Source organism: Halichoeres trimaculatus, unplaced genomic scaffold, assembly GCF_033239565.1.
Source record: "Halichoeres trimaculatus isolate MK-OKI-2021-1 unplaced genomic scaffold, fHalTri1.1 fHalTri1_scaffold_15, whole genome shotgun sequence".
Classification (NCBI taxonomy): domain Eukaryota; kingdom Metazoa; phylum Chordata; class Actinopteri; order Labriformes; family Labridae; genus Halichoeres; species Halichoeres trimaculatus.
Window position 1 is genome coordinate 11,543,855 of NW_027437193.1, and position 24,842 is coordinate 11,568,696.

Genomic DNA, 24,842 nt, shown 5'->3' on the forward strand with positions numbered 1-24,842 from the left:
TTTCAAGCCAAAATTTGCTTATTAAAAAGTTTTATACACTTACTTTTCCTCTTCCCATAAATTGCACTTCCACTGATGGATGGATGGATGAAAAAGAGAAAGGTACCAAAGCCCCACCCCTTCACATTTGGTATCATTGAAAAGCCCTAAATGTCCTCTGTAGATGGCATGAGGAGTTTATTCAGTAGTGTGAAGTGGAAGATATTTAAGTTTACAAATGTCCTCCACAGAGGACAAATTTGAACTACTGGTAGTCAGGAGGCTATGTGAACAAAGGGCGCTGTTAAAGCAGTATTTTGGTTTGTCTCTAGAGCTGAGTACTGTTTTGTCTTTTGAATCAGAATTTAACGACGACAAATTCTAAAAGATTTAACATTTAACTTGTTAACACAAATTAACACACACACAATTACAACTTGGACACAGTTACTTAGGTTTGGGACTGTTAGTAAAACAAAGCAATCCTTACAAGGATATTAAGTTGGGTGCTTTAGTTACTTCAATGACATTGTCGCATGTTTAGAGAAAGCCAAAACTATTTAGAATCTAGGCTTTGGTTGAAACATCAATTAGGCTACATGATATTGGGTTGAGCTATGGAGACCGCAGCTGCTTTGGTAAATTCTTGGCTTGCTCTTATCAGCTGTGTTATGATCAGTTTCAATGAACATTTAGTGAAAGAGTGCATGTCTTGCCCAGAACCCTTGATAGTGCAAATGTCTTCTGATGGAGATATGACCCAAGTGTTGACTGCTGAGTGACTTGATCAGGCATCTTAGCCACAGTGATGGCTCACTGTTGACCTGACACTGCATTTGTGTGGCACTGATTGACTCACTTAGTTGGATCTTACTAATCCAAACAGATCAGCTGTTGACATTTCCACCAAGAGATTGAACATTGTGCATCACTGAATTATTTCATGTATATACCTGAGCAATAATGACCTATGCTTTTTAGTTATAATTTGTATATTATACAGCACATGTAAAACAAAACAAAAAAACAAACAAAAAACAAACAAAAAAACAAATGTGCAAAAAAAATTATAGCATGGTATGGATTTACTTGGACATACTTTGAATACAAGGTGTATTAAAACGTCACCTTAACTTGGACTGTGTTTGACCCGCACAAGCCCCTCCTTCAATCCCCTACTAGCTACTCTCATCAAGGACAGTGCACGTGCATGTGGAAGGTATTAGCTTCTTTCACACAGTATGAGGCCATTAATAAGTGGAACACTGTCTGATAGCTGCAGCGATGTGACTCAGTGTTCACCCCTTGATGCAATTAAAACATTAAATCTCTGAAGATCGTTCAAGCTGACTGCATGATACAACCTTTTGGATGTGCAGTGTTGTGAAACAAAGGTACAGTGTTTCCAAATTGATTGATATTTTTATGCTGTGATATCAGTGAAATTCACAAAGTTATATTCAGGTGTAAAAGGTGGTGCACAGTATGTGTGTACAGAATGGCTCATATCCAATACCTGCTGTGAGGTAAAAGTGCGCCCTGAAGACCTTTTTCTGCCTGATGCTGTCAGCTAGTGCGCAAAATCTTTCACCTAATCCTTATTAGGCCAAGACTTCTCAAATCAGATTAAGCGGGCTGCTTGTAAATAGGAATAGGAAACCGCTCTGACAACCTGTGGCATATTTTCACAGCAGTATAGATTTAGTAATGTAGCACCACCCTGAAGTTTTTGGGCTTTTTAAACCTCTTCCTCAGTTACTTTATGACTCACATGTTATTCAATTGCATTAATAATTTAATAATATTGTAATCAGTGGGATACTTCTGCACATTGTCCAATAGAACTGATGAAAAATCAGAAATTTGATACTCAACAGAGAAAAGGAAACTTGCGGAGTGTTTTCATGTTTGCTTCCAGCTTTTTAGGTAAATTTTAGTTAAGAAGTGATACTGCCAATGTATAAAATTAAACTGAAGTCCAATTGAAGTTCATCAAGTCCATTCCTGATCAATTTTCTTCTTGATTAAAGCAGACATGTCAAGATTACTCCAGATCAGTTCTGTGTTCCCTTCATGCGTTACCTTACCTTGATATGCTGATTAAGTGTGAGCAAAGATTAAGCAAATTAGCCAGGATGTCGCTAGTCCCAAAATAGCCTTGGAGTGCTGCTGAGAGGCTTTGAACATCGGTCGGAGGAATATCGGATGCACGCTTTGGTGGTTTTTGCCTTTATAATACAGGAGAAATGTGAAGAATACAGTAAGTCCTGTTCATCATCTTTCTGTTAACATGCTAGTTCAAGTGTAAGTCAGTGACTTATTTGTCTGATTAGTTGATTTTGGGTGTTTGTAGCTTTGGTTTAAATCTTAGCCTGTCTGTAGCTAGAGGTGCTCTGTTTTTGTTGTTGTTGCTGTTGTTGTTTTTTTAGTGTTATTTCGGGTTATTACTTGAACAATTAAAAAGATGAGTATGAAACATCATGCTGCAGATTATGCAAACTATGCTGTAGACAACCGTTCTTCAGCTAAGCTATGCTAAATCTCTGCTGTGCTAGATTTTGGACTACTATCCTGCTGCAAAGAAATGTACTACTTGACTACTACTACTTAATATTACATTTACCCAAATTGCAAAATATGTAGTTTAACAAAAGAACTGCACAAAACAGCACAGTCATGAGTGGAATAAACTACATTTCAATGTTGATTGACAAATCTTCATAGTATGACTACATAATGTACTATGGTCACACAGTAAAAAAACCTTTCTTCAGTAAAAGTGAGTGGGCTATGACCTCATGCATGTTATCATGTACTTCATTTTACTGGTTGTATCTTCCTTTTAAAATGACAATTGAGTAACTTTAATCTTTAAAAACTAATAATTTGAATAAGAAAGGCATACATAAAACTAGTGTTGTTTTACCAGCCTCAGCAATGCCCATATGCATCTGGAAGCAACCACTTTTGCTGCATCATAAAGCCTCACAACCGTAAATAAGCTAAAGAAAAGGCAATCCTTTTCCCAGAGGGCTGCTTAAAGTAATTAATTAAACTTCTTATAGACAAGCTTGTAGGATTGCACCTAATCTGAGCAATGATAGTTATTTTTAAACTGAGAAAAAGTCAACAAAATAAGCTGTGAAGAATGGGAAAAGTGCCAGACAACTGATTTCGGCACATGCTGAGTTTTTAGTCCAGTGTGACTGGGAGGAGATATCCACCAGATTGAAGGGTAAAGGTTCCTCTGCACTTGTAAAGGATGTAAAGAAATGATCTATATCATTTTGAAAGGGAAGTGAGCTATTGTTTTCCCCAAAGTGAGAACAATTTGGAAGAAAAAAACAGCTCTTCTGTAAAGCAGAATAGTTGTATTTTACAGTGAGCATGGCTCTGTGGGAAAAATAAAGCCAACTCTACATCATTGCTACAGCCTTAATTCACAATGCTGTATCTTAGCAACATGCCTTCTAAGCCTGTCTTTTAAGAACTAGAATCTTAGGCTGTGCAACACAAAACATATGTAGCCACATTATTGAAAGTTCCAATAATTTGGATCATGTAGAACATATACAACAGTCCATTACTCAAACATAAAAGCAATAATAATGATCATCTTTCCCCCCTCTGTTTCTTTGCAGTCAGCTCAAGCCAATATGAGCAACACACCGGTCCAGGAGCCGACTGCCCCAGGGTTGTCCTCTGGCAGTGGGCAGACGCTGCCCTCCCGACCCTTCCAGCCAATCTCAGATCCCTCAGCCTCTAAAAGAGTATGTTTCTACAAGAGCGGGGACTACACATTCAGCGGGCATCGTATGGTCATCAATGCCCGCACCTTTAAGACATATGATGCTCTGCTGGATGCTCTGTCAAAGAAAGTGCCTCTGCCTTTTGGAGTTCGGACCATCACCACACCCCGTGGCACCCACCTGGTCAAAGCGTTGGATGATTTACACGATGGGGGATCATATGTGTGTTCTGATCAAAGACGGGTGAAGCCATTGAACCTCGAGGAGGTGATTCGACGGCAAGTACCATGGAACACCACCAGACCCTTCACTGCAGGGGGACGAAAGCTTCAGAGGTCACAGTTTGGGAAACGGAGTGATGTTGTTAACAAGCCAGCAAGGGTTGCTGAGAGGGTGGCAGTACGGACACCAAAACGACTTGAGGTCATCAAGAATAGGGACCCAAGTGTGAGACGCACAATAGTGCTGCAGAGAAGGACAGCACCAACATTTGATGCTTTACTGGATTACCTCTCCCAGATCCTGCAGTTCCCTGTGCTGAAACTCTTCTCGACAGACGGCAGAAGAGTGAGTATTGAGCAAACAAAACAAGAATGACTGTGCATTTCTTATTTAAAACAACTCTTGTCAATAACAGAGGCAGCTTTTTTTGTAAATAATCGATCAAAATGATACAGGAAAGTGTGCTTGACAAGTATCAAAAATAACAGGCGGGCTTTTTTGCTGAAAGTTGGGAAAGATGATCACTTTGACAATTTCTGTTTATTATGAGGATGAACAAAAAAGTGGCTAGCTTAGCTTGGCATAAAGAATGGAAGCCACTTGTTTAACACTGGAAAACAACAAGCAGTTGTTTTGGTTGTCCACTTTGAACACATGAGATAAAATGTGCGAGGTGGATTTTGGGAACTTTGGATGGAGCCAAACCAGCTTATGCTAAGCTAGGTGAATCAGCTGCTGGCACCAGCATCATCTTGGATAGATGGTTGTTTGCACATTGATGTCAGGAAGAAAACAAACTGGCAGGGAAATTAAAAGTGGCTTTTCAGCCAGAAGTACTAGCCACTTTAGTTCCTCTTCAAGAAAATAAATGGTTCATGTGACCCACTGTTGTTGAGGTGTCAACACTGCAGCGCAAGGTCAGACAAAGATTATGAAAAATCAAGCCAGTGGCATATAGAGACAAGCATTACAGCACAAGACCAGTGGTAATAAGCATTATTAGCAACATTAAAGTTAGTCTGTGTGCCTGGAGAAGATCCTAAGCGCAATTTTTTATCATTCTTTATGGCACTGCAAATGAGTTTGTTGAATCAACACTTGGAAGGTGACACAAGGTAGAGAAAAGTTGGTTCAAAGTAGCATAAATTCTGACATGAAGCGAGAGGATGGACTTTGAAAGAAATTGTTGAGTTTAAAGAGGAACACGGCAACATTCAGCCTGATACATCACTCACGAATGGCTTTAGATTATCATTCATGTTAATATAATACTCATTAATGAAGTAATTTTGATTGTTTATCAAAATTCTATGTTAGAATGGATTGTGGAAAGCTTCTATGTTTCAACAGCTGATGTAAATTTGAAAAACACAGACACTATTGGTAGAAGGTTGCCAGTTTCCAGATCACTCTAACACTAGGAGCTGATACAGATGCATTTATGCTATTAGGCTCAAAGAAGACAAATGTAAAAAAAGTTACCAGATCAGGAAATTTTACTGTGTCAAAAAAACAAACTATAAACCAGAAAAGTTCAGTATTGCAGGCCCCAAAGTTCCTCCCAAGCAAGGACTTTTCACTTTCTATTTTACAATGCAATGTATCTTTCAGAATCTTATTCCTAGAAACGTTTTGTGAGCTTTCAACTGGCGCAATGCCTTGCCAATCCACAGCACCTCTACTGTTGTCCTGGACTTAACTTTCTATCCAGGGATACTTAAGCAAAGGTCTGTCTGGGTCACACAAATAGGATATTCTTCTGACGAAACCTGTTGATGCACCACCTGATCACTTTCTGGCATTTGATAGTTTATTCTTAGTCTTAAAACAGCAGGAATCAAAACAAAGCTGCTGAGCTGTGGGATTCCAGTTGAGTCTTAAACTGCAAGACAAAACAAGAACTTGAGGGCTTTCACACCAACCGTCCTCACTGTTTCTACGTGTCATTCAGTGAAATAAAAACCTTGTGTCTCTGACTCTTTTTCAGGTTGACGGTCTTGCTGCACTTATCCTTTGCTCTGGAATTGTCGTGGCAGCAGGGAATGAGCCATTCAGATTAGGAAACTACAATTTTTCCAGAATGGGCCAGATGGCACAAGCAATGTACATGGAATCAGCGGAACCATCCATGTTGCAGCCCAGAGCTTGTAAGTAGCATTGCGTGCAACTGTTAATTCTAGGGCATGGTTTCAGACACCGCTCCAAGTTCATGTGAATATCTCTTTATAGAGGACAACCTAGTCAGAGGACAAACACTTGTTTGATAGCTGGAGAATTTTACTGGGTTGGAACAGTCTGCAGATTTTTGTACGAAAACACGTGTGAAATCCTTGAGGGGCTAACAGTCATTATACAGAGTGTATTTATTCAAGGAGTCCTGATTCTTTTTTTTGTCTTCTCTTTCTCTCTGCTTGGCTTCACAAACATCTGTGTGTACCAAACACATCAACAGTGAACAACAAATCTTTCTCAAGTGGAAGAGGCTCCAGGAACTTTTCCCTATCCTCTGAGAGATACATAGTCAACCAAATAAACAAGTCCCGCTATGGAAGCACAAATGGCCACCTGCATCGAAATAGCAGATCATATGAAACAGATCCCAGCCACAGACGCACATCCTATGGAACAAGTGAAACTGGGAGGGTGAATGGGCAACATGCTTCCATTGTGCCTCAAGATGATGACATTGAGAAGTCTTTCCGTGTCAATCAAGATGGCAGCATGACAGTGGAGATGAAGGTCCGGCTAACCATCAAAGAGGAGGAGATGCTCCATTGGACTACTACACTCAGCCGAACATGCCTTAGCAAGAGGACAGTTTGTGCCTCCATTTCTGAGTCAGGAAAAAGCTCAACCGACTCAAACAACGCAGTTGCCAAAAACTCCACAAGCATCAGTGGAGACGAGTTAAAAGAAGGTAACCATCCCCCGGTGGATGGAAAGGGCGTCAAGTTTAATGACGAACGAGTCATTGGTCGATCAAAAGCCAGTTTCAAGCGCAGCCCTACACCAGGTGCCCAACAGGTTAAGAGGGCATCAGTTGAAAGTGTAAAGATGGTGACTGAGTCTGGGGTTCAAGAAAGCACCTTGGGACATTATTCTTACATGGAGAGGACGGCTGGTGGTGAGACGACTGAGGGATATCGTGTTGTCAGGCACAGCAGCAGCAACAGGCCGATCCCAAAGCCTCGGAAAACTCCATCAGCAGGAGCGATCAACAAAGGTTCTCACTCCTCCATCAGGTCGACAGGAGTCGCTGAGGTTCTTCAGATCCAAAATAATGGCATGGAGGTTACAGAGACTGTAATGCACATCTATGAGAGTCAAGGCAACTATGACAACTATTTTGCAAATGAGGAATACAGCGCAGAAGGTCCACCTTCATATTCTTCCACACCTGCACTGGAAAGCAAACTGTCTGGTGACTCAGCTCCTCCTTCATCCAGCAATGATTGTGATATTGATTTTCAGCAAGCCACCACAGACTCTCAACAAAGACAAAAAGAAGAGATGTTGTCATTGTCATCAGAGCCAATAACTCAAACGCATGAGTTGACAAACCATGTGTCATTAGTGACTGGCTATGAAGGTCGAAATGTGATCAAAACAAGAGAAAAAAACGTTAAAACTGAAAGGAAGAAAATAATGATCACACCTGCTCGGAATCTAAAGAGTTTTACTTCCACAAGCAGCTCTGATAAAAAACAAAGAGAAAGCACAGAAAGCCTCCTTAAAAACGGAGTCAAGTCATCTACAGAAAAGCTCAGCAGTGATGCCAGTATTGGAAAAAAGAGTTTGGGTTCATCAGGAAGTGCTAAAAGTGTTCAAAAGAGTAATGGAATAGAGAAGCCTCAAGTCAAAAATTCCAGTAAAGATGGAAAGATGTCCAGAAAAGAACAAGCCTTGTTAGCCAATGCTTTGAATGTGAAAAGGAACCTAACTCTGAGACGTAACTTAGATAATGGTCTTAATGTAAATAAATCAACTGCAAGGCCTCTGATGAAGAAAAACATTTCAGACATTTTACAACCCAAAAAACCCCTTCTGCCAGCCAGAAAATCAATCTCTCGACACAAATCTTTGAGTGAACACAAACTACCAACACCTAAAAAGTCTTTAGAGTTGAGTGAGAGTTTGTCAGCGCCTTCTTTCAGACCTTCACTCTCTGAAATTCATCAGTATGTTGAGAACTGGTTGGAAAAAGTTAGTCCTGACCCAGTACCATACACCGAAGAGACCACAAGTGATGAATCAAAGGCCCAGATGAAAGTTGTGTTTCAGATAGGAAATGAGTCTGAATCAGATGAAAAAACTGAAGGCCAGAAAACTCAGGATGTGTCCCCTCCACCTCCAGGTGATGTCAGAAAGTCTGCCTCTTGTCTGACTGTCCCACAGTGTCATGAGGACCCAACTCTGTTACACAATGAACATTATGCAAGAGGTTTATGTGTGTCAATGCCAAGTGTCAGAGTTGATCCTGCAAAAATGGAGAACGTAATGAGACCTCACAAATCAGAAGAGGCCATTGGTCCAGCTGACAATGAGTCATCAACGTCATCAAACTTTTTAAGTCCTCATGCAAGGATAAAACCAGTCCTGAAGCAGATTTATTCATCTATTCAAAACATAAGAGGGGTGTCTGAGACCACCAACACTGTATCTAATCTGGAGAAGTCCACCAGTCTTCCAGATTTCCCAACACAAGTAGCTTCAGTGTTCGGCTCGTCTTGCAGAGCCTTCCTGTCATTCTTATCAGTGGTGACTTTGCGAGATAACCTCAGTGGATCAGAAATTGGGAATGGTGACCAATCAAGAAGTGATTCTGAGGCCATGTTAATGATGCAGTCCCTCCAAAAAATTTCTGCTATTGAGGACACAGAGGAGCAGCGAGCGAGTCTGACGGATCTGCAAAGCAGAGCATCTTCTCAGCTCAGAGCACGCTGGAAGGATTTCCAGATTCTGAGGGAGAGGCTTGAAAGTGAGCCTCTGTCTCCCAGAGTCTCAGAAACAGAATTTGCCCTCGATGTTGCCTCTGAGGGAGGTGATGTATTTGAGGATCGGCGTCTAGAGATTGATGAACTGATGGAGGAAATGAACATGCCAGAACACTTGAGAGCAGAGATTTCCTCCACTATCCAACAATCAAGATTTTTTTATCCTGTAGAGGAGAGCACTTTTGTAGATGCTGAAAGAAACCTGTCAGAGTCTGAGGAAGACGTTGAAAAATTTGTAGAAGACGAAACTGAACAATCACCTGAGCCAGACAGTGCCACTGTGATGATTGAGTCAGATACAGAGCTGAGAGTTCAGACCACAATCAACAATGCCAACGATTTGGACACAGGTGATCTGTTAAACCACAACAACAGTGAAGATGAAGAAGAACATGATGAGGGAGACAGCAGCGAGGAGGGGGATGGCAGGAAGCAGGAAGATACAAAAGAGATAGATGAGGTAGAAGAGGAGAGTGAAGCAGAAGAAAGGGAAAGTGAGGAAGAGGCAGAAAATAAAACAGATGACAAAGGGCAGGATGAAGGGAGAGAAAAAGAGGGCGGTGAAAAAGAGGAAGACTCTGTTATCAAACTAGAGGAAGGGACAGAAGATGAGATAACAGAGGATGAGGGGGAGGGGGATGGGGACGGATTAGTGGAGGATGAAGACCAAGAATCAAGGGGGAGTGAAAGTGTTGAGGAGACAGATGAAAGAGAGGGTGATGAGGAGACTGAGATTGAAGAAGAGGTGAAGGGTGAAAGTGACGAGGAAACAGAGAAGGAAGAAAAAGAAGACACTGAGGATGATGAGGGGACAGAGGAAGAGGAAAGAGAGGAAAATGAAGTGGAGAAGGAAAAAGAGACAGAGGAGACTGAGGTTGACGGGAATGTAGAGGAGCAAGAAATAGCAGATGAGGAGACAGAGGAGGAAGAGGAGGAAAAAGAAGGGTATGTGGTTGGTCGAGAGGCAGAAGAGGAAAAAGAAGGGGATGAAGTTGAAGGGGGGGCAGAGGAGGAAGAGGAAGATGAAGTAGAGGCTGAGTTGGAAGAGGAAGAAAAAGAGGTGAGTGTAGTTGATCAAGAGGCAGAGGAGGGGGATGAAGAGGAAGAAGTTGAAGGGGGAATTGAGGTAGCGGATGAGATGGAGGAAGAAGTGAAGGAGGAGAGTGAAGTTGACCACGAAACTGACGAGGAAGTAAGAAGGGAGGATGGGGTTGATGAGGAGACAGATCAAGAAGAAGTAGAAAATGTTATTGATGTGGAGGAGGAAGAAGATGACGAAGCAGAGGAAGGTATTGAGGAAAACGAGGGAGACGAAAAGAAGGGATTAACTGAGGTGGAAGAGTTGGAAGAAGAGGAACAAACTGCACTTGAGGAGGAAGTTAGTGAGGAGAGGGAGGAGGTGGAGGAGGTCAGTGAGGTGGCTTATGAAATCAGAAATCAGGAGGAAGATGATGATGATGAAAAAGGTGAGGAAGGGGAAACTGTCTTTAGGGGGGGAAAAATGTGTGACAAGGGTGAAGAGAACTGCTTAAATGTAGAGAAAACAGAAATCAGCCTGGCAGAAGAATCAGTTGTTGAGGCAGAAGTTGTAGAGGGGATAGAGATCAAAGATAAAAAGCAAGAATCAGAGGTTGAGGTGAAAGAAGAAAGCGTTATTGATGATGAAGAAAGTAAGAATCTACTAGAGGAGGCCTCATATCTGCCGCATCGGAGTAGCTGTGATGAAGATGCAGATATAGACATAAAGGTTCAAGAATACAATCCTGAATGTCAAAGTATTTATTCGTCTGAGGTTCAGTGTGCAGAGGATAAAGGTGATGAAGGGGAAACAGACGAAGGAGAGGAGCACCAAGAAGAACGAGGCAGAAGTCTTCCACATCCTGTTGAAATATCCAAGGAGTTACTTGACTTTGTTAACTCAGCCCTCCAGTGCGCTTCACTTATATTCACATACGATGCAAATGGAAAAATCAGGATAGAGCCAGATAACTCTCGAGTTGTAAAAACTTCAAGTTCAAAAAGGAGGAAGAATAGTTCATTCATTGTGAAGTGTCTTCCGAGCCCGACCTGCTCAGACTTGTCTGATTATAGGCCGGAGACATCAGAGAGTGGTGGGTACCAATCGCAGGAGTCTGTAGATATTGTCTCAGAAAGTGGAGAGGAGGGTCAACAGAGACAATTTCCAGTCTGTAAACGCAAGCCTAAATTGACTGTTGCAAATGATTCAAAAGTCTTACAAAATTCCCACACAAAAAGTGGGAAGAGTTTCTCCTCCTGTGACTCAGGTACTAAAGTGTCTAAAGATCTGTCGTATTTTAGTGCTGGTAGCTCCCAAAAGGCAGACAATGAATCAGTCCCAAATGCCGCACAGTGCATTTCCTTTCCCTTGGAAAAGGACTCAAAGGATGGGGTGTTGATCGATCAAGGCAGATGGCTGCTGAAGGAGAATCACCTCATCAGGACGTCCCCTCCAGTCGCCCTGGGAATGTACAGTAACATAGACAGCACATCAACAGATTCGAGGTCTAGTGATGAATCCCCGCCTCATTATAAAACCCAACACAACCTTTTAAAAGCATTGTCCTCATCTGAGCTTGAGGAGATGGCAAAGCCTAAAACCCCAAAGTGCACCTACTACAATATGCCACATGGAAGCGATTCTGACCCTTTTCTGGATGATTCCAGTTATAAAAGTGGGAAAAAAGATTCAAGTGTCAAAGGGAGAGGCGTCAGGGTGGCACCCACCATCAACACTTCCAAAACCTGGTCGAATAAAAACGGTAGTCTGTCTTCATTTGCATCAGTTGAGTTTAGTATACCGGATAGAAAAGTGCATCCAGAAGGGGAGGTCTCCTCTGTGGAAATGGCAAGAGTGACATCTGGTGGAGTAGAGAGAGCAGTGCAAGCACAAGACTCAATTGACAGATTACATTTGAGGTGTAGCCAGTACTGTCCCATACTTTGACAGCAGGACATAATGCTTTACAGAAACGTTAAAATACATTACTTTACATATATTGTTTAACATGGATATTTTTTGACTGTATTTGTTGTTATGAAGATATTCTTTGTTTTTTTTGTCAAATACTTGTGGAAAACTAACTTCTTGCAGCTCGCCCTAAACCTACAGACAAGTGCAGCAATTAAAAAAGAGTTGTGCCTCTTATTTCTGATTAAATGTAGCCATGCGTATTTGTCTATATGAATTTCTGTAAATATCTGTATTATCAATGATAAGAACACAAGTCATTGGTTAAATAAAATGCAACACAACGGTGAAATAAAAAGAAATCTATAAACGACGTGCACTGAAAATAATTCTTTATAAGGAGACATCCTCTATACACAAAATAAAAGCTTTTAAATATTTTAGATATGTGTACACATTTTCAAACATACTTATGTATGTTATACTGTATTTCTATCAAGTCTGTCCAGCTAAACTTCATTATATTCTAAATAACATGTCTTTAACCTTTTAGCTAGGCTACTTTGGTATGTAGCAGGTGCAAAGCTAATCCCCTGTAAAACAGTAGCTTTCATTTATGTGAATCACTTGATTTTCAATCAACGAGCTAAAAAGTTCTTTTAGAGCACTTACCATGTATTTTTAGTGACCCACCAGAAGTCTTCTGGCTGTCAAATTAAGAACAAATTCCCGCCAATATTTTTTTTTTTTTTTTGTAATGCAGCATTTTGTATGATTTCCCAACATGCACTACTCCGGCCTAACCCAAACAAAGATAGCACCCCATGAGCGTACCTGAACAGGTTACTCCAGTCGCAGCGAAAACGTATTTTTTGTCAATCAGCGGGAATAGTGCCGAATGCCTAAGAGATGTTTGTTGGAATCAGCGGTAAGTGTTTACCTTCTCTTTTTCTGTGTTTGATGGACTAACGGTTGCCTCTTCAAACCCGGATGTAACGCTATTTTAGTGGGGAAAATTTGCCCACATCCATCAGGCCTGATCGACGTAAAGACTTCTTCCGGATGAAAAAAATAAATTAAATTTCTCACTTCCACAAGATTTGTGAAGACCAACAAGTTTCGGTAAGTTAGCTAATGTTTCGAGGGAACTATCTCCCTTTGACACTCTCCATAAAATATCACTTACGTAACGTGCACCTTACGTCTTTGAGAGATCTGTTGGCAGTCATCACAATTTATTTGAAATCTTTCAGTGTACGTTTTTTCCTTAATCAACTAGCTAAATTATGTAGTCAGGACTTCTCAAACGACTTTTTAAGACAAACCCACTTCAGATCTTGTTGTCACCACATCATTAACATCTGATTTAACTGTCATGGTGATTCTTGGGTCTTATACTCCATGCCTCAGTGAGAGGAACTCAACCACACAGTAAATACAATAACTAACACACAGCTTGTAAAGAATTCATGTGGTTTTTAAACTATCATAAAAAAAAATAATAATGTAAACTGTTAAATGAATTGCATCATTTTGCAAAGGAAGCAGTGATAAGTGGTATATTAACTTGGAGAACATAATTTCAGTCTCTGAAAAACTGCTCAAGGGGCTGTGGGACCAGTAAACTGTAAACCACATTTGAAGCTAAGGAAAAACTTTATAGTTACTAGAGATGTTTCCAATAAAATAAGAATTAGGTTATTGGGGTCAACTACAAAGAAGATGAAAACAACCCCATTCATGATTCTTGCCTAGAAGCAAATGTGGACTGTGGTGACATTTATCTCTCATAAGGTCATTAAAAAAGAAGCATGTGGATGAGCCTAAGGCGGGAAATAATCTGCCTATTTTTGAATCAGCAAGACCAGGCCTAGACTGTAGTCATAGCTCGTGATTGTTGTGTCAAAAAACTCCAAACTTTTAAATTGTTTCTGACATATTAGGGAATTTTTATGTTGAAGTATTAACAGATACAGTAGGAGTATACATTTTCTCACATTTTATGCTTCTCTAGGATCAACAGGCAGGTCAGTGCTGAGCCTAATTATTAGAGAGAATGTCAACTGCAGCTGTCCGTCAGTCTGGGCGATGGCCCCTGATGCAGTCAAGCATATGGAAGTGACACTTGTGATGTGATGGTCAGTGTCAGACGGGCTTGAATGATGTGAGGCCAGAGGGCATTATCATTGATAAGTATAACCAAATGACAGCAGGCCATTACAGAGTTTAATGCTGTGTGCCAGGAAAATTAATGATGCAAATAAAGGAGGCAAACCTATCCCCCCCCCACCCGTTACCCCTCCCTGTCCCTGACACAATCACTCCCTCTGCACACATACACACACACACACATACATTCGCAGTAAAGGAGACAAAGACAGCGAGAGAGAAAGCGAGCTGCGAGGTCTTTACAAAGTGGCCATTCTGGAGACTTTCCAAGGGTTTAGTCGGTCACTATGGAGATTTGGAAAATGGCCCCTGCAGTTTAATTCCTTCGTTGTTAGGATGGTCAAAAGGTATCAAGTTGAAGCGCCGTTCTCAGACATGAGCGCCTGTCTCCACTCTGCTCAGTAAGCTAAAGCACAAAATCCAGTCAGCTTAAAGCTATTCAGTGGATAAAGAAGAGAACATTTTACCCGAAAGCAAGCAGATATAGCGATACTTTACTAAACTTTTAAAAAAATATTACAGTAAGAAAATCATGTGTTGATATAGGATCAGAATGTGTAATCGGGAAAATGTACTTAAAACAAAAAAATAGAAGATTTGTGCTTATTAACCCCTTCAGGGACTCACAAGTCTGAGAGGTTGTACAGTTGAAAAAAATTATTGCAGCTGTTAAAAAAAATTAAAAGAAAAGTTTTAAAAACTTAAAAAAGTGACAGGAGTTGTAAAAACTAGGGACGCCTGGCCTAGGCTAAAGTTTTAAACTATCTTCTGTACAGTATTTGTACAGCTTCAGCAGTGCTAAAAACCTGTCACATACAGGCTCAACAAAAGCTCACGGGGGCCCTCTGGCATGAATTCACAGCCTTTCTTTTACTCTCATTGCGATTTACTTCAGACGGCTCTCCGTGCACCCAATGAGGCGCAAAAAAATGCATTGTGCTGCTGCACTCCCTCCACTAAATCTGCCAAGTAATGACCCACAAAGAAGCCAACGAATTTATTAGACCCCCCCAACAGAAAATTAAAGAGTAGCCCTAAAAATTGACCAAATGTACGTTGGAGACATGCTGAGCAAGCTGAATACCACAAACTCAAATTTCTGCAGCTTTGCAAATAATTGATTGTTGACCACACGAGTTAATTACAATAGGTTGGGCAGAGCCTGATTCGTCTCTCTCTATGGTTCTACTCAAATGAAACATTTTGGGTGATTGCTATGGTTACTGAGCTCGGGGGTCGGTGATTCACTATCATGAGAGATGTAACAAAGGATGCCTTTTGCTGCCTAGTGCCTGTGGTTTTGGAGCAATGACACCCTGGAACAAGATTTAACTTATCTGATAGCTTGTCCAATTATGCTGACCTACTCTAACTGATGTTTAGTCTTATTTGATTCCTCTCCTGGTCCTTTTGTACCATCTTTTTAATTGGCTCCCCATGAAGGGCTGTTACTTCAGAGAGAAACGAGGAAACTCAGCAACAAAAATAAAAGGACCCGAATGGTACATTCCAAACATTGCCAAGAATGGGAGCTATTTGGTACAAACTATGGCAGTGGTAAACACTGGGCTCAAAACAATAATTACGGCCCACTGTCGGCATTCTGCTGCAGTTAGGTGACAGATCAGCAATACACAATCCCTGCTCTGTCTGGGACAATCCCGGCCTCCTCTGTCTGACTCTGTGGCTCGCCCTGGCAGGGTTGGCTCATAATAGGCCTGGGAGCAGGAATTTTAACTGCCCCCCCACAACCAAGTCAGGGGTGATCATGTGAAATTTCTTTCAAAGAGTGGAGAAAATAATGATTGGGTTCTACGGTTTAGTGGATTTTGGCCCTAACTGCTAATGATGCTGTCAGTTTATGGCCAAAACTCTGAACTTACTCACACTTACCTGTCCTTAATCTTTACCTGTACTTAACTACTTAACCTAATTGAGTAACTACTTAAGTTACTCAGTTATCTGATAGATGGTTCAGAGCATACCCCATCTCAGCACAGCTATCTGCCAGGAGGCTATAGTCCTGGCTAGAGATGGATGGCTGCAGTAAACTAAGACAAGACACACCTCTGACTTAATTTGAAACTACAAAATTTTCAGTGTGATGTCTACTTTTATTAAAGTAAATGATCCATTTCTGTGTTTTTAACAGCAAAGACTAGAAAAGACGGTAGAAAAAAAGCCTTACAAGAGGACTTTGTTCATCTTAAAAATAGTATTATGTCTAATAAAGAAAAAAAGGATAAACTGTAAGTCAATTCTCTTAAAAAACAGTCTTCATTTAAAATAGCTTTCTTTTTCCAGCCTACCAAGTTCAGGAGCTGTTTCTCCTGCAAAGTCACAACTCAGAGGCAACATGCCAACTCCAAATCACTGCAGCCACCCAATCCCTGAAGGTAAAAACTTGAATTTCTCCATGAAAGAAATATTTGTGCAGTTAGGGTGTTATCTAGTCTGCTAACGTCACTGAAATGACTAAGACCCTCTGAACTTATTCTTTAATGTTTTATACAAGCGCAGTGTGTCCTGTGGCTCCAGTGCAGTGTTGTTTAAGGGTGTAGAGTGTCACTGGCTCAGCTCTGCTGCCCCTCAAAGCACTAAATCCCTGCCCGTCAGCAGCACTGCAGCACCTACCACTCTGTACCTGGAGACAGGAAGAAAGAGAGAGCGCTCCTTTGATTTAGCTCATATGTTTGTTTTCTCCTGCAGGTCAGCCAAAGAGTTAAGACCTAAAAACATTCGGTAATGGTTGACTTTGATTTGCACTCAACCCAACCCTGTGTGCAGTAAACCAGTGTAATCCAGGTGGTGTTTGCATATTCTTGCACTTGTCCTAAACCTGATTTTAGAGCTGCTGACTTTGCACAAACTGAACTGTTCTCTGCCTTTAAGCTCTGATAAAACTCACACACGTAGTTGCTGATGTCAGGTATCACAGTTTATAGTTTCATGACACAGTGATTCACAGGGTCAGCTAAACTTCTACATTGTGAAAAACAGAAGGAAAAAGACACTGTTAGATTAAATTAAGTATCATTAAGTCTCATCATGAAAATCGGATAGGAAGGATGAATTATCTTGTTGATATTTTCTAAAACCAGAACTGGAAAACAAAAAAGTGTCTTCTTAAACAATATCCCTATAGTTCCACTTAGGGTGTCACTGTACCTCTGTGCCGTAGTGGCTGAATGCAGAGCAAATGTCTCTTAGCTCATTTGATGCAGAGAAACATGATAGTTCTCCACCTGAGTTATGTAGCCATATTTTAAGCTCATGTTGTACTTTTTTTAATCATTAGCTTGGTTCATAAAAAAAAACCAAGAACTATAAATGTTGTTTATTTTAGTCTTTTTTTTTTTAGTTTTTTAGTGTTAGCTTGCACAAGGTGGTCTGTTGTTCCTTTTTTCGCTTTTTTCCCAACTCTGGTGATCTCTACAAAGAGTTAAATTATGTAGCTTGTGTTTTTTAATATTTATATGGATACAACATAGCATAATGTACACTAATGTATTTCTGAATGCACTTATATATCAATACCTGAGTACTTTCAAAAGATAGTGATCCAGTTCTTTGAATCAAGTTTGGTGATAAACTCATGGTGATGTTGACATATGTTACATTATATTATGTTGTAACAATATGTGTAAGTTATGCAGAGTATTTCACAGAGCTAGTTCTCTCAACAGTTCAGTACATTTCTTTGTCCGTTCTGAATTACTGTAGACAACATAGTGGTTCATGATGTCAGTCTCCAGGTGGGCGCCCTGTGATGTAAAAAGCTAATTCTGAATTAACAAAAGGGTATTGATAATTTTATGAGGGGATTAAACTCTTATATGCTCAAAATTACTTATCTTAAATCTGTTTGCACCTTAAAAACCATTTGCACTACTGTCCATGAACATCTTTTATCTTAGGCTGTCACAACACTGCACTACCTGCGCTGTGTATAAAGGTTGTTTTTCTTGTCTCCTTTATTTTTATCCTATTTTATTTTATATTGTATTTTAATATTTTAAATGTCTTTATTTTTTTCTGTTCTGACATTTTTTCACTTTAATTTTTTATCTTAACTGTCAGAAGATAGGAACAGTATCTAATTTTTTTTTTCTAAATTGACAATAAAACTCATTGACTCTCTTGAATCTCTTATTTCAAAATAATTAAACTTCTATTTTCACCTTTTTTGTTTTTCTACATGATGCTCCTACGCACTGCGCCCTGAAGAAGGGGATCATTTGTCAGCAGTTTCTTCACAGTGGTCAGGTCATAAGCATTTAAATACAGTAACAGTATTAGTGGTAAAGTCAGTGGTCAGTGGTCAACTACAAAAAAATGTCAAAAATTCCAAACAGTCTATTCTGTAGTCATTATGCCTCAATATTAACGTGGTTTAGATATTTGCAAGCTACTGTAAATGAAGGTAAATCGAAAGCTCGTTAACTCCTCACTGCTCCTCAATGTCACCCATACTCACACCAAGACAAGCCTTCTGTGTCCCTGTCTCTGATTGGTTTGCCAAGCTGTCACTCAAGACACCGTTATGTCATTTGCATAAGGAGGGGGCTATAAATAAGTAATGTTCAGAAAACGCCCTCCAAGGCTCACTCCTCTGATGCACTCGGGACAAGAACATCACTGAGTTACAGCCCGAAGTGAAACATTTAAGATGTCTTACAAAACAGGTCCACAGTCTTCTTACAAGAAGATGTTCGGCGGGGACAGAATCACCTCCAGGACCACCTATTCCAGCCGTCAGTTCTCCAGCCCGGTGCGCTCCTCCCGGATGTCCTACGGCTTATCCTCCGCTCCTTCTATCTATGTTACGAAGACCCAGAGGCTCCGGAGCAGCGCGGCCATGCCCCGGCTGGCCTCCGAGAACCTGGACTTCTCCCTGTCCGACGCCATCAACAGCGAATTCATCACCAACCGCACCAACGAGAAGGCGCAGATGCAGTCGCTCAACGACCGCTTCGCCAGCTACATCGAAAAGGTTCGCTTCTTGGAGCAGCAGAACAAGATCCTGCTGGCGGAGCTGGAGCAGCTGCGGGGCAAAGGGACGTCCCGGGTCTCAGATCTTTATGAGGATGAGATGCGGGAGCTGCGGCGTCAGGTGGACCAGCTTACCAACGAGAAGGCCCGGGTGGAAGTTCACCGGGACAACCTGGCGGACGACATCGACCGGCTGAGAGAGAAGTAGGAGGCGTGGCACTTCTGTGCTCTCTCAGAAAGTCTTGTACATTATTTTACTTTTCTTTATTCTTAAAATGATTTTCTAATGTGCATGTGGCGTCCCCATAAACACCATTAATGTGTGAGAATTTAAACCAGTCTGAGCTGCTCGGAGTCCCATCGTTTTTGTTGTAGTGGATGCGCATGTGGCACTGCGCAAAACCTGAGCATGCAACTTGCTGCTGCAGCTTTTATGTCCGAGAGGTGTTCCAACTCAAGGTTTTTCATGCTTGAACATGACATGAAAGCAGGAGACAGGGACTCTGCTGACTCAAATTAGCTTTTAATTTAAAATGCTTTTTTTCTGTCTCTCATTGCAGGTTGCAGGATGAGATATCCCAGCGAGAGGAGGCAGAGAGCAACATGCAGAGCTTCAGACAGGTACAGTATGGCACATGCACCAAAATAAAGTGTTTTCAAACTGGTCGCACAGGACAGAATCTGCTTTTGTCATATTCATTTTTGTTCTTGACTCAGAGATGAATGACCGCTGGATGGCCCTTAGGCCCTCCACTGCCCCACCTTCACAGCTATTTCTGTTTCAATAAGGGTTTGACACCTTAAATAGACAAGATTAGATCAAACTTTTAACTTAATGAGTCTCACTTCGAATAGGTTAGCCATGTCACTGTCCCCTTTCTCCTTCTTTATCTCAATCTAATTATTGCTCATGAGAGCTGCTCTCTTGTGATGGCACAACAGCAGATTCAGACATGAGCCCAAATAGCTGCAGAGCAGAACCGACCCTGTTCCGGTACAAAAGGCCAAGTTGTGGCTGTTGAGTTAAATGAGGCCTGTAGTGAGAGGAGATCTTTTTAAGTCTGACCGGTCACGCTGAATGAGACGGACACAAACACAACAACGGTGCGGACCCAATGTGGTTATCAGAGCGAGAAGACAAGCCACCATGTGATCTGACTGTCTCATTCTGGGAGGGCATCAGCACATAGTCCCAGAGAGGGACTGTCAGAGAGATTGTTCCCTATCACTGGGTTTCATGGTGGATAATGAAGTGACGGTGAGGGCTGCAGATTGTTCCAAATGGGTGTCACAAGACTTAACAGGCAGAAATCAAAAGTTAGTTGCATTTGCATAGCTGCAGATATGAAGTATGGATTTTTAAAGCACATTTCTCAAGTTTTTTTTAGGAGATGCTGTAAGTTATCAATACATTTCACAATCATGACCCAAGTGTTTGAATAACAGGAAGGAAGTCCCTGTGTGGCATGCCAGGGTGGCACTCAGACAACAATGTGGGGCCTACAGCCGGCTCTCGCTCAGTCAGGCAGACAGTCACTCTTCCAGCCCCGGGCCCATTTGGGAAACCCTGCTGAATAGCTCACTTTGTTTGTGGCATTAGAGCGGGGGCAAAGCGGCTTCGTTTGCTGATACCTCACTAACCAGCCTGCCAACGCCCTGACAAAGCTCAGGGCTGTATAGCTCCCCAACAAGTGTGTATGTGTGTGTGCAGGAGAAAGAATGGAAGCAAAAGAAATAGAGCACAGCAGGAGGTTTGGAGTACAGCGTAATGTAGCAAAATTAAGACAATAGTGACCTTGCATTATTCAGTAAAACCAGACAATGGTGAAACTCACTGCTTCTAGTGGAATGACCAAATTTCTCTCAAAAGCAACAGTGGAGATTTTCAGGATAAGCATGCAGTTAAGAAATAACAAATGGGATTAAGGGCCTCTTGAATAACGCTTTGTGGCTCTGGGTGTTCTTGGCATTGGTTTCCTTTGTTAGATCACATTCCTATTTTTTTTAGGATGCCAACAATTTCTCTGGATTTTGCGGAACAGGACAAGGACACATGAAATAACAGAGGCCTTAAGCTCCATTAGGAAAAACCCTATTATGCCCTTATCCTTATTAAAAGCAGAGCAACGAAGTATAAAACAATGCCAGTAAAATGGTCTTCACACTGAAACAGTAAAATCCTAATCTGAAAAGTGATCAGTGACAGCAAATCCTGGAGAAATGTAAAGAGGAAAGAGACTCAATATGTGCCTCTGAAATGTTGTAGGCTAGATTTTTCAGCAAACAATGCAAAAACGTATTGAAGTAAAATTAACTACTGCTTTACCCTCCCCTTGTGGCTGCAGTTGCCTTTCATCAGATACATTTGTGTATGACCTTGCTTCACAATGCATCATTTTGAATATGTAGCTCCAGTGTTGGTGTGTCTCCACTGCATGTGAAAGATCTATTTTTGCCCCATCAGCAAAATACTCACAGCGCATTATGCATGTCACCTTCACAAGTCTCCTTATTAAGAGTCAGTGTCACTACACAGGATGTGGACAATGCTGCTCTGGCCAGGCTGGATCTGGAGAGGAAGGTAGAGTCACTGCAGGATGAAATCAACTTCCTCAAGAAGCTGCATGATGAGGTAAGCTTCCTTGTTTTTGTGGCTAAAGCTGGCCTAGTCTGCTGTGAAAACACTGAGCATGTCTAATGAGTTAAAGGCTAACATATAACAAAATTTGTTGACCTTAGTGCAAACAAGTTCACTGCAACTAATTAAGAAGTCAGAAATTTATAGGAAAGTATCCAAAAGTGCTTTGAAAAATGCAATGTTTGCACATGATATTGCAGGAGATACTGGAACTTCAGAACCAGATGCAGCAGCAGCAGCATGTGCAGGTGGACATGGAGATGGCTAAACCTGACCTGACAGCAGCTTTGAGAGATGTCCGTCTGCAGTACGAGAACCTGGCATCCAAAAACATCCATGAGTCTGAGGAATGGTACAAGTCCAAGGTAAAGGGGGTGTTAGCATGCTACTGGATGCTAGTTTAGGTTTCTGCCCTGCATTTTGGTCCAGTGTGAATTTTATTCTCATTAGTTGTAATTAAAGTTTCAATTATTTTCTATTATGCCTAAAAATGTCTGTAGGAATACACACAAGATTAAAGTTAATTTAAGTCTTCATGGCCTTTGGACACTGCATTAACCAACAGTGTTTCATAAAACTAGTCTAACCACTTAAAACCTGCCGTGCAATGTCTGCAAACCTCCCTTGCGACCACATCTTTCATAACCCACTCTCTCTGCCCCATCCACTCTGCCATGCCCTCTGACTCATCATTTATTGAACAGTTGATTTCTCACTCCTTCCTTTTCTCTCTGTTTGCCCCTGGTGGTTGCCAGTTTGCTGACCTCACTGATGCTGCTGCCAGGAACAATGATGCTTTGAGAGTGGCCAAACAAGAGGCCAATGACTACAGACGCCAAGTTCAGGCACTTACCTGTGAGGTGGATGCTCTCAAAGGAACTGTGAGTATGCAGGTTTTGCTTTTTCCATTGTAATGAACAGTAATGATAAAAAACACTCAAATCCAGGTGCCCAGTTGTTACTGTCTGGTGAGGGTTTTTAGTTTTTGTGAATCATCACCAACTTTTCAGGCATACGTCATAAACGTCTTAAAGCTGCAGCTTCCCTTTCCCATGCTCATTGCATGCATTGTTTACCGTCCAGAAACATGAGAAGAGATGTGTTCAGATCTTCCTTTTATGGGTACCTACCTTGGCTTTCAAGTTTCATACACAAAATGTAAGCATTAAATCTGTTAAAAGACAAAGCTCAGTTACTATACTCCAGGAGTCGTGAGTAGTGAGAAGGATATCAGGAAGAGTTCATTTTAACCAGCCACAGAGAACCTCTGTATAGAATAAGGTATTTTCTCCATCTAAGAGTCATTTTGTCGTCTCTTGGCTGCTATCCCAGAATGAGTCCTTGGAGCGCCAGATGAGAGAGATGGAGGAGAACTTCTCCCTGGAGACAGGCGGTTACCAGGACACCATTGGTCGTCTGGAGGACGACATTCACAACATGAAGGACGAGATGGCCCGCCACCTGCGGGAGTATCAGGACCTCCTAAATGTCAAGATGGCCCTGGATATTGAGATAGCTACCTACAGGAAGTTGCTGGAAGGAGAGGAGAGCAGGTATTGAAGAAGACATGATGCTTTCAAGATCTAGCTGATTTTGAAGTAGATGGAAAATAATGATTGATCTGTTGTCACGCTCCATTTTCAGAATCTCTACCCCTCTGCCAAACTTCTCATCTCTAAACCTGAGAGGTACTGTTGCATTCCGCTTCTTTATTAAAGAGCGAAAAGGTCATTATCGTTGATTCTATTTCACTAAATCTTAAAAAACAATTTCTTCTTAGAAACAATGATTGACTCCAAACCTCATGTTGAAACCACAACAACCAAGAAGGTTCTCATCAAGACCATCGAGACCAGGGATGGTCAGGTACAATTAATCTGAAGTGATTTTCTGCCAGTAAGGTCATTATCTTGTACCCCCCTTACATAACACAATAACACACCTCTCTGCTAATCATCTTTTCTTTGTCCTCTGCATCCTCGCTCAGGTGATCAACGAGTCAACCCAGAACCACGATGACATGGAGTAGTAACATTTCTGTCTTTGCCAAACAATCAACTAAAGCAATAAGAAGAAACACAATTCACTGAGGCTTCCAGCAAGCAAACAAACCAACAACACAACAAAACAAACAGCTTCTTAAAGTGCCTTTACATGTGATGAACCAGTAAGCCTGTTAGCTGACACTCAAACTGTATTTTGCTCTCTCCTCTCTGCTCAAAGTATTTTTTCTTTGTCACATTTGTTTAGACACAGTAATGAAATCAGCACAGCATAGAAACCCTTACTGAGATCTGCAAATATCTTTCTTTGTAACCAAAGTAGTATTTTTGATCAGTACAGCATGTACACTACAGGAAATCTGTATGCTGAAGATGTCACAGTTGCCTGTATGCAGCAATAAACCATGAAGACTGTCACTCAAGACTGCTCACAAGGTGTGATACTTTGGCTTAAATAAAAAAAAAAAACAGAAACATGTCAGGTAAATTCCGCATTTGGGAAAAAGAGGTCAGTCGTAAACTTATTGTCTCAACCTCTAAAACCTTGTTATGTTCTTTTTGGGAAAATGTTGTGACTTTTGTAAATCCTTAGATAAATTAAAGTTTGGATGACTCAGCGGTTTGAGGGAGTGTAACTTTTCAATTCCCAGCTGTATTAATATTTCAGAAGTCTTTTATGTAACTAGTATCAAATATAGGGCACCAAACACTGTCATAATACTTCTGTATGAAGTCATTTAAAACACAAGTTCATGTCATACATTCTTCTGCAACATCAGCTCAACTTGACTAATCAACATTTGACCTTACGCCAAGAAAAACTTACCTCCTCAAGCCTTGCAAAGGTCTAATTTGGCAACAGTATATTATTGGATTACACAAGGATATACACAACATTATTACACTTTAAGTCTGCTAGGCTGGGTAAATTCATCAGCATTCCAGGTGCAATTTCATCCTCTTAGCTCCCTCAACTGACAGAAATACTGTGTGTATTAAATTAACAGAGTTCAAATATATGCACGTTACCGATACTTTTACTGTCAGCTTTAAAACTCAACTTTCCAACTTTGATGGACTATCATTTTTCCAGAAGAAATTAATTGAGGGAATTGAGTGATTCAACAAAATTTAATTTCAAAGTGTTTCTTCAGATGGGGATCATTT

General features: G+C 41.1%; 2 protein-coding genes across 3 annotated transcripts; both read left to right on the forward strand.

Moving 5' to 3' along the window:
• The first annotated feature begins 3,634 nt into the window (after positions 1-3,634).
• LOC141804646 (uncharacterized) lies at positions 3,635-12,067 on the forward strand. Its single transcript, XM_074689204.1, has 3 exons — positions 3,635-4,295; positions 5,938-6,097; positions 6,403-12,067. Exons 1-3 carry the CDS (start codon positions 3,636-3,638, stop codon positions 11,907-11,909), a joined length of 6,327 nt encoding a protein of 2,108 aa, XP_074545305.1. The 5' UTR covers position 3,635; the 3' UTR covers positions 11,910-12,067.
• Positions 12,068-18,610: 6,543 nt separating this feature from the next.
• On the forward strand, positions 18,611-24,115 carry LOC141804645 (vimentin-like). Of its 2 annotated transcripts, none has more exons than XM_074689203.1 (9): positions 18,611-19,238; positions 19,595-19,655; positions 21,571-21,666; positions 21,873-22,037; positions 22,428-22,553; positions 23,005-23,225; positions 23,317-23,360; positions 23,453-23,568; positions 23,660-24,115. In XM_074689203.1, the coding sequence occupies exons 1-8, from the start codon at positions 18,712-18,714 to the stop codon at positions 23,551-23,553; spliced, it is 1,341 nt and encodes a 446-aa protein (XP_074545304.1). In that variant the 5' UTR covers positions 18,611-18,711; the 3' UTR covers positions 23,554-23,568; positions 23,660-24,115. The 2 variants fall into 2 exon arrangements, with proteins under 2 accessions (XP_074545304.1, XP_074545303.1); XM_074689202.1 differs by having other exon boundaries at positions 18,615-19,238; positions 23,453-23,538; positions 23,660-24,112.
• Positions 24,116-24,842: the final 727 nt, after the last annotated feature.